At 43.2% G+C, this 10,000-nt stretch overlaps 2 protein-coding genes across 4 annotated transcripts in view; both read left to right on the plus strand.

Annotated features, from left to right (window-relative positions):
* LOC116049192 (receptor-interacting serine/threonine-protein kinase 3-like) overlaps nt 1-10,000 on the plus strand; it is a 286,056-nt gene that overhangs the window by 191,692 nt on the left and 84,364 nt on the right. The window lies entirely within an intron of this gene.
* aars2 (alanyl-tRNA synthetase 2, mitochondrial (putative)) overlaps nt 1-10,000 on the plus strand; it is a 36,831-nt gene that overhangs the window by 16,774 nt on the left and 10,057 nt on the right. For both annotated transcript variants that reach the window (XM_031298529.2, XM_031298530.2), the window contains 5 exons: nt 803-930; nt 4,969-5,107; nt 6,300-6,469; nt 6,923-7,036; nt 9,143-9,283. In XM_031298529.2, coding sequence (XP_031154389.1) covers nt 803-930; nt 4,969-5,107; nt 6,300-6,469; nt 6,923-7,036; nt 9,143-9,283 — 692 coding nt within the window. The remainder of the gene's footprint in view (nt 1-802; nt 931-4,968; nt 5,108-6,299; nt 6,470-6,922; nt 7,037-9,142; nt 9,284-10,000) is intronic.

Below are 10,000 nucleotides of genomic sequence, written 5' to 3' on the forward strand. Positions count from 1 at the left end.
ACTTGAAGCAGCGGTCAAACAACCGCCTGGCTCCAAACCAAAGGCCTCTAACTGACTGACAGCTGGGCTCTTCTCCACCAGCTGATGTCATTACTGCCTTAATCAGCTGATTGTCAGAAGGCTGTGACCATATGCCACACATCAAGATCAATTAACACACACTTTCAGTTTACAATGAGTCTAGTTTACTGTGAATGTCACTGCATTTATGCACAATTTATCAAAATAGAAGTTAATATCGAAATCATAATTTTGGCTCCAACACCGTTAAATTGTTTCATTGACGTTTCAGAAACTGCTGATATAAAGAGTTTTAAGTCTGGAACCATGACAACCAGCTACAAGATGAATAGTGAGCATAAAAACGTTTGATTCGGCGTAAAAAAACATTTTGAAAACAGCAAAAAAGTCAAAGATACAAGACCTTTCACAGAAACTAGAGAGACTTCAATGGCAGAAGCTCGCTCTAACCATTCACAGTTAATCCTATCACAGTCAGAGAAGACTGCACTAAACCACAGGTGGGACCTATGTTCTAAGATTGGTCATCCCAGTCTTTTATATTTTTCAAGTTCGCAAAATAACTCAATAAAGGTCACAGACACAGGTCCCCATAACTCCTACTCAACGCTGACCAATCAGAGCAGATTGGGCTTTTTCAGGAGGGGGTCTTAGAGAGACAGAGTACCTCAGACGGAGGGTGTATACAGGGATATTCCCACAGACACTATGAGAAAAATAACGTTAATAACTTTAATAATATGGGTGTGTGTGTGTGTGTGTGTGTGTGTGTGTATTCCAGCCGCGGTGGCCTGGTCTCTGCACAGGGACCTGGGGTTCCCTCTGGACCTGGTGGACCTGATGTTGGAGGAGCGAGGAGTCCAGGTGGACCGCCCGGAGCTGGACCGCCTCATCGCCCAGAACCAGAAGGTAAAGACTCTCTTTGACAGGTTTTAGTCTCTATAGAACCAGAAGGTAAAGACTCTCTCTGACAGGTTTTAGTCTCTATAGAACCAGAAGGTAAAGACTCTCTCTGACAGGTTTTAGTCTATATAGAACCAGAAGGTAAAGACTCTCTGACAGGTTTTAGTCTTATAGAACCAGAAGGTAAAGACTCTCTGACAGGTTTTAGTCTTATAGAACCAGAAGGTAAAGACTCTCTGACAGGTTTTAGTCTTATAGAACCAGAAGGTAAAGACTCTCTGACAGGTTTTAGTCTCTATAGAACCAGAAGGTAAAGACTCTCTGACAGGTTTTAGTCTTATAGAACTAGAAGGTAAAGAGTCTCTGACAGGTTTTAGTCTTATAGAACCAGAAGGTAAAGACTCTATCTGACAGGTTTTAGTCTTATAGAACCAGAAGGTAAAGACTCTGACAGGTTTTAGTCTTATAGAACTAGAAGGTAAAGACTCTCTCTGACAGGTTTTAGTCTTATAGAACCAGAAGGTAAAGACTCTCTGGCAGGTTGTAGTCTTATAGAACCAGAAGGTAAAGACTCTCTGACAGGTTTTAGTCTCTATAGAACCAGAAGGTAAAGACTCTCTGACAGGTTTTAGTCTCTATAGAACCAGAAGGTAAAGACTCTCTGACAGGTTTTAGTCTTATAGAACCAGAAGGTAAAGACTCTCTGACAGGTTTTAGTCTTATAGAACCAGAAGGTAAAGACTCTCTGACAGGTTTTAGTCTCTATAGAACCAGAAGGTAAAGACTCTCTCTGACAAGTTTTAGTCTTATTGAACCAGAAGGTAAAGACTCTCTGACAGGTTTTAGTCTTATAGAACTAGAAGTTAAATACTCTCTCTGACAGGTTTTAGTCTTATAGAACCAGAAGGTAAATACTATCTCTGACAGGTTTTAGTCTTATAGAACCAGAAGGTAAAGACTCTCTGACAGGTTTTAGTCTTACAGAACCAGAAGGTAAAGACTCTCTCTGACAGGTTTTAGTCTTATAGAACCAGAAGGTAAAGACTCTCTCTGACAGGTTTTAGTCTTATAGAACTAGAAGGTAAATACTATCTCTGACAGGTTTTAGTCTTATAGAACCAGAAGGTAAAGACTCTCTCTGACAGGTTTTAGTCTTATAGAACTAGAAGGTAAATACTATCTCTGACAGGTTTTAGTCTTATAGAACCAGAAGGTAAAGACTCTCTGACAGGTTTTAGTCTATATAGAACCAGAAGGTAAAGACTCTCTCTGACAGGTTTTAGTCTTATAGAACCAGAAGGTAAAGACTCTCTCTGACAGGTTTTAGTCTTATAGAACCAGAAGGTAAAGACTCTCTGACAGGTTTTAGTCTATATAGAACCAGAAGGTAAAGACTCTCTCTGACAGGTTTTAGTCTTATAGAACTAGAAGATAAATACTCTCTCTGACAGGTTTTAGTCTTATAGAACCAGAAGGTAAATACTCTCTCTGACAGGTTTTAGTCTTATAGAACTAGAAGGTAAAGACTCTCTGACAGGTTTTAGTCTCTATAGAACCAGAAGGTAAATACTCTCTCTGACAGGTTTTAGTCTTATAGAACTAGAAGGTAAAGACTCTCTCTGACAGGTTTTAGTCTTACAGAACTAGAAGGTAAAGACTCTCTGACAGGTTTTAGGCTTATAGAACCAGAAGGTAAAGACTCTCTGACAGGTTTTAGTCTTATAGAACCAGAAGGTAAAGACTCTCTGACAGGTTTTAGTCTTATAGAACCAGAAGGTAAAGACTCTCTGACAGGTTTTAGGCTTATAGAACCAGAAGGTAAAGACTCTCTGACAGGTTTTAGTCTTATAGAACCAGAAGGTAAAGACTCTCTGACAGGTTTTAGTCTTATAGAACCAGAAGGTAAAGACTCTCTGACAGGTTTTAGTCTTATAGAACCAGAAGGTAAAGACTCTCTGACAGGTTTTAGTCTTATAGAACCAGAAGGTAAAGACTCTCTGACAGGTTTTAGTCTTATAGAACTAGAAGGTAAAGACTCTCTGATAGGTTTTAGTCTTATAGAACTAGAAGGTAAAGACTCTCTCTGACAGGTTTTAGTCTCTATAGAACCAGAAGGTAAAGACTCTCTGACAGGTTTTAGTCTTATAGAACCAGAAGGTAAAGACTCTCTCTGACAGGTTTTAGTCTTATAGAACTAGAAGGTAAAGACTCTCTGACAGGTTTTAGTCTCTATAGAACCAGAAGGTAAAGACTCTCTGACAGGTTTTAGTCTTATAGAACCAGAAGGTAAAGACTCTCTCTGACAGGTTTTAGTCTCTATAGAACCAGAAGGTAAAGACTCTCTGACAGGTTTTAGTCTTATAGAACCAGAAGGTAAAGACTCTCTCTGACAGGTTTTAGTCTTATAGAACTAGAAGGTAAAGACTCTCTGACAGGTTTTAGTCTCTATAGAACCAGAAGGTAAAGACTCTCTGACAGGTTTTAGTCTTATAGAACCAGAAGGTAAAGACTCTCTCTGACAGGTTTTAGTCTTATAGAACTAGAAGGTAAAGACTCTCTCTGACAGGTTTTAGTCTTATAGAACCAGAAGGTAAAGACTCTCTCTGACAGGTTTTAGTCTTATAGAACTAGAAGGTAAAGACTCTCTGACAGGTTTTAGTCTTATAGAACCAGAAGGTAAAGACTCTCTCTGACAGGTTTTAGTCTTATAGAACCAGAAGGTAAAGACTCTCTCTGACAGGTTTTAGTCTTATAGAACCATAAGGTAAAGACTCTCTGACAGGTTTTAGTCTTATAGAACCAGAAGGTAAAGACTCTCTGACAGGTTTTAGTCTCTATAGAACCAGAAGGTAAAGACTCTCTGACAGGTTTTAGTCTTATAGAACCAGAAGGTAAAGACTCTCTCTGACAGGTTTTAGTCTTATAGAACCAGAAGGTAAAGACTCTCTGACAGGTTTTAGTCTCTATAGAACCAGAAGGTAAAGACTCTCTCTGACAGGTTTTAGTCTTATAGAACTAGAAGGTAAAGACTCTCTCTGACAGGTTTTAGTCTTATAGAACCAGAAGGTAAAGACTCTCTCTGACAGGTTTTAGTCTTATAGAACCAGAAGGTAAAGACTCTTTGACAGGTTTTAGTCTTATAGAACCAGAAGGTAAAGACTCTCTGACAGGTTTTAGTCTCTATAGAACCAGAAGGTAAAGACTCTCTGACAGGTTTTAGTCTTATAGAACCAGAAGGTAAAGACTCTCTCTGACAGGTTTTAGTCTTATAGAACCAGAAGGTAAAGACTCTCTCTGACAGGTTTTAGTCTTATAGAACCAGAAGGTAAAGACTCTCTGACAGGTTTTAGTCTCTATAGAACCAGAAGGTAAAGACTCTCTGACAGGTTTTAGTCTTATAGAACCAGAAGGTAAAGACTCTCTGACAGGTTTTAGTCTTATAGAACCCGAAGGTAAAGACTCTCTCTGACAGGTTTTAGTCTTATAGAACCAGAAGGTAAAGACTCTTTGACAGGTTTTAGTCTTATAGAACCAGAAGGTAAAGACTCTCTGACAGGTTTTAGTCTCTATAGAACCAGAAGGTAAAGACTCTCTCTGACAGGTTTTAGTCTTATAGAACCAGAAGGTAAAGACTCTCTCTGACAGGTTTTAGTCTTATAGAACCAGAAGGTAAAGACTCTCTCTGACAGGTTTTAGTCTTATAGAAACAGAAGGTATAGACTCTCTCTGACAGGTTTTAGTTTTTAATGTGTGAACTTAAAGAGAGCTGGGGGTTGTTGTTTTTTGACACTTTTGTTATGCCTTTTTTGACGGTTTTCAAGCTTTATTTGATTATTTTTATGATGCTTTTGAGGCTTTTTTAATGATATTTTTAAGCATTTTTGTCGCTTTTCAACTGCTTTCATGGGATGTTGTTAGATGCTTTATTTTTTACTTTTTTGCGACGTTTTCTGACGGGTTTTTTTTTCGTGAAACCGACAGCTGGAAGGCTTTTATTGTTTGATTTGATGATGTAATGAAACATTCGTCTCTCTGTCCCCTCAGGTGAAGTCGGACCCTCAGCCAGGTTTTCAGTCGGCGCTGACGTTGGACGTCCTCAGCCTGGCGGAGCTGCAGCGTCTCGGAGTTCCTCACACCGACGATAGCCTCAAATACCAGTACAGACTGGAGCAGGGCCGGTACGGTACGTTACCAGAACAGACTGGAGCAGTGCCGGTACCGTACCAGAACAGACTAGAGCAGGGTCGGTACAGTACCAGTACAGACTGGAGCAGGGCCGGTACGGTACGTTACCAGAACAGACTAGAGCAGGGCCGGTACGGTACCAGAACAGACTGGAGCAGGGCCGGTACGGTACGTTACCAGAACAGACTGGAGCAGGGCCGGTACGGTACGTTACCAGTACAGACTGGAGCAGGGCTGATACGGTACGTTACCAGAACAGACTGGAGCAGGGCCGGTACGGTACGGTACCAGAACAGACTAGAGCAGGGCCGGTACAGTACCAGAACAGACTGGAGCAGGAGGGCCGGTACGGTACCAGAACAGACTAGAGCAGGGCCGGTACGGTACCAGAACAGACTAGAGCAGGGCCGATACGGTACGTTATCAGAACAGACTGGAGCAGGGCCGATACGGTACGGTACCAGAACAGAGTAGAGCAGGGCCAATACGGTACGTTATCAGAACAGACTGGAGCAGGGCCGGTACGGTACGTTACCAGAACAGACTAGAGCAGGGCCGGTACGTTACCAGAACAGACTGGAGCAGGGCCGGTACGGTACGTTACCAGAACAGACTAGAGCAGGGCCGGTACGTTACCAGAACAGACTGGAGCAGGGCCGGTACCAGAACAGACTGGAGCAGGGCCGGTACGGTACGTTACCAGAACAGACTAGAGCAGGGCCGGTACGTTACCAGAACAGACTGGAGCAGGGCCGGTACCAGAACAGACTGGAGCAGGGCCGGTACGGTACGTTACCAGAACAGACTGGAGCAGGGCCGGTACGTTACCAGAACAGACTGGAGCAGGGCCGGTACGGTACCAGAACAGACTGGAGCAGGGGCGGTGCGGTACGTTACCAGAACAGACTGGAGCAGGGCCGGTACGTTATCAGAACAGACTGGAGCAGGGCCGGTACGGTACCAGAACAGACTACAGCAGGGTCGGTACAGTACCAGAACAGACTAGAGCAGGGCCGATACGGTACCAGAACAGACTGGAGCAGGGCCGGTACGGTACCAGAACACCGATACTGTACGCGGAAAATGTGACAGTTTCCCAGCGTGCCGTGCGACAGTAGTGGCGCTCTACGACGGCCAGGCATTGACTTATTAACTGGTTCTGACAGTGATCCTGGTTGTTTTTGTGGCAGTTTTCCCAGCATGCAGTGCGACAGTAGTGGCGCTGTATGACGGCCAGGCGCTGGTGTCGGAGGTCTCAGAGGGTCAGCGCTGTGATGTCATCCTGGATCAGACCTGCTTCTACTCGGAGCAGGGGGGGCAGTCACATGACCTGGGCTACTTCACCCGGGACGCACTGCAGGTCAGCTGACACTCAGAGGGGGACAGGTGCATCCTGGGAAGACTAGCTGCTCAGAGGGGGACAGGTGCATCCTGGGAAGACTAGCTGCTCAGAGGGGGACAGGTGCATCATGGGAAGACTAGCTGCTCAGAGGGGGACAGGTGCATCATGGGAAGACTAGCTGCTGGGGCCTTTTTTATTCATTCAAGAAACAAAAGTTTGAAAACTGTCAAACCCAAACCAACCTTAAATGTAGACACTATTTCTAAACTTTCTTGTGGTTTTGAAGGTATTTAATTTAGATATTTGAAGTTTCCTTTGTTTAGTTTTGTCTATGTTTTACTTTCTATATTTGTCTTTTCATTCTCCATATTAGGGCTGTGCATTAAATCCAATCTTAGATTTTGTCTTTTAACGATCACATAAACAACGTAAACACAGAAAGATGATACCTTTGCACATTGGCTGTCTCAGGACGTCCTGTTCCCTGTGGAGGCTGTGGTCCTGGCGGGGGGGTACGTGCTCCATCAGGTGACCGCCACCGACAGCCTGAAGACCGGAGACCAGGTCCATCTGCACCTGGACCAGGTAGACCCTCTGTGTTTGTCCTCTCGGGGGGAGTCTCTGCTCTGTTGAAGGGTTGAGGGATTAATGTGGTTCTGACTGAGCTTTATGTCTCTGTTCTTCTCTGAGAAACAAACACTGAGATATAGCTCTGCTATATGCTTTGTTGTTTTGTGCTTTTGTTTCTGTTGTTGAATGTTACCTGGGTATGTACTGTACCTGCCCCTGAAGCTACCTGTGATCCATTTCTACAATACATCCCTGGAATCCCCCTGCTGCTGCCCAGCTGGTTGCATCTGGGTGCTGCCGGTGTTGCCTCACCCTCACCGGTGTGATGTATTGTACCTCGAGTCTGTCCTAAATGTACAGCATTTACATTTGTAAGGTAATGATTGTTCTGCTTTGCTTTAGAAAGGTATCTTTGGAACAGAGGGGACCTGTCCATGGTGCTGAAACAGAGCTGTGTTATTAAAACAGAGGGGACCTGTCCATGGTGCTGAAACAGAGCATTATTACTAAAACAGAGGAACTGTCCATGGTGCTGAAACAGAGCATTATTACTAAAACAGAGGAACTGTCCATGGTGCTGAAACAGAGCATTATTACTAAAACAGAGGGGACCTGTCCATGGTGCTGAAACAGAGCATTACTCCTTTTTTGACCGGAGGGATTTTTGCAGTTCCTAGAACATACCGTTCCTAGAACCCTTTTTTTCTTGTGTTCCGACTGGACCAATTTAGGGATTTTTAAGTTCATCTGGCCACAGTTCCTGTACCTCTTTCAGCTCCTACTTCAGGGCAGGCTCTCTTCCCTTTTACACATAGTGGGGGTTAGATGGCTTATGATAACAAAAGGTCAGTTCCTATGGCCACTTGGCCAGTGTGAATGCAAATGGCAAAACTGGTTTTGGGGGAGAGTAGTTAGTAGAACTGTTGAAGCAGACTGTTTCTATAACTACGTTTCTGTAACTACTTGGTCAGAAAGAGACTATTGTTACTAAAACAGAGGGACCTTTCACGGGTGTCCTGAGGTTCTGGGGGCTGTGAGATGTGGGGGCTGAGGGGGTGTCCTGAGGTTCTGGGGGCTGTGAGGTGAGGGATCTGAGGGGGTGTCCTGAGGTTCTAGGGGCTGAGGGACAGGGCTAGCTGACTAAGGGGACTTTTCTCTATGTTTCTCTCTTGGTATTGTAGTGCTTTGTAGTGGAAACTATGGGGGTCCCTTGTTTTCAGGTGGTTGTAGAATTTGATGGATCTTTTTATAATTGTAATTTGGAGGGGATATTTTTATATATTTGGAGGGGATATTGTCCTAGTTCTGCTCAGTGTGGAAAATCTGAATTTTGGTTTTGTTTAGGTTGGCAGTCAGAGCCCAGGTCTGACAGAAACTGTGCAGGAGGTCCAGGTGTTGTTGTAGGCCTTCTTCTGTAGGGGACAGCAGGACTACATCATCAGCATATAACAAACATCATGTCAGTATCTCCCAGAGTGATACCAGGGGATGGAGAAAGTTCCAGATCTTTTGCCAGTTCATTTATATAAATGTTGAACAGAGTCGGGGACAGTTTCACTCCACGTTCTTGAGGAAAGAAATGTTTGTTGGTGGCCAATTTGAACTGAACATTTGTTGTTTGTATACATAGATTTTATGATATCATATGTTTTTCCTGTAATACCCATTTCAATCAATTTATAGAAAAATGCTTTTTTAAAGTCTACAAAACATGAAAAGATTTTTCCTTTGTTCTGGTTTAATTGTCAATGAGGGTGTGGAGAGTAAAGATGGGGTCTGATGTTCCATATTTTGGGAGAAATCCTATTTGACTTCTGCTCAGGATATTGTGTTCACTAATGAATTGTAAGATTCTGCCATTAATAATACTGCAGAATAGTTTTGCCAGGTTACTGGTCACACAGATTCCTCTGTAGGTATTTGGGTCAAACTTGGTTCCAAATAGCTGGAAAATACCTGAATTAAGATGACCAATTAGAATTTATTATCTGTGTATTTGATCATTTTTCTCTCTGTCCTGTATCTGTCTGTGTCTCTGTCCTCTCTCTCTTTCTCTCTCTCTGTCCTGTATCTGTCTCTCTCTGTCTGTCTCTGTCCTGTATCTGTCTCTGTGTGTCTCAGGTCCACCGTTTGTCCTGTATGGTGAACCACACAGCGACTCACCTTCTGAACTTTGCTCTGAGGAAAGTTGTGGGTCCTTCAGTTCAGCAGAGAGGATCTCATGTGTCAGCTGATCGCCTCCGCTTCGACTTCAGCGTCAAGGTACAACAACAGACTCCCTCAGTAGTCACTGTAAACTATGTTACATACACAGTAAGTAATTCAAAGTGCTTTACAGGCAGAAACAACAACAACAAATATACAATTGAGATATATGAGAAGACAAAGGCATAACAGTTTAAAAACAAATAAAATACTTAAAATACCATCAAGCAAGCCTAACTAAAAGCTCTGGAGAAGAGAACAGTCTTTAACTTAGATTTAAAAATGGTTACAGTTGGTGCATGCCTTAGATCCAGCGGGAGCTGGTTCCAGCAGTGGGCAACATAATGGCTGAAGGCTGTTTCACCACTCCTGGAAAGAACTCAGGGCACCACCAACTGACCACTACCTGCTGATCTGAGAGACCTACTAGGCATGTAGTCAGTAAACATGTCTGCAATATATTTTGGGCCTAGACCATTGAAAGACTTGAAGGCAATAAGTAAATCCTTGAAATCGATTCTGAATTTAACCGGAAGCCAGTGCAGTGATTTGAGAATTGGGGTAATGTGCTCTCTCCTCTTGGTGTTTGTGAGTATTCTTGCAGCAGCATTTTGGATGAGTTGCAGCTGTTTTATGGTCTTATTTGGAGCATTAGTAAGAAGTGCATTGCAGTAGTCTACCCTACAGGTAATAAAAGCGTGAATGATTTTTTCTAGATCATGTTTTGATACAAAGTTTCTGATTCTCGCTACGTTTTTAAGATGCCAGAAAGAT

Source organism: Sander lucioperca, chromosome 4 (genome assembly GCF_008315115.2).
Source record: "Sander lucioperca isolate FBNREF2018 chromosome 4, SLUC_FBN_1.2, whole genome shotgun sequence".
Taxonomy (NCBI): domain Eukaryota; kingdom Metazoa; phylum Chordata; class Actinopteri; order Perciformes; family Percidae; genus Sander; species Sander lucioperca.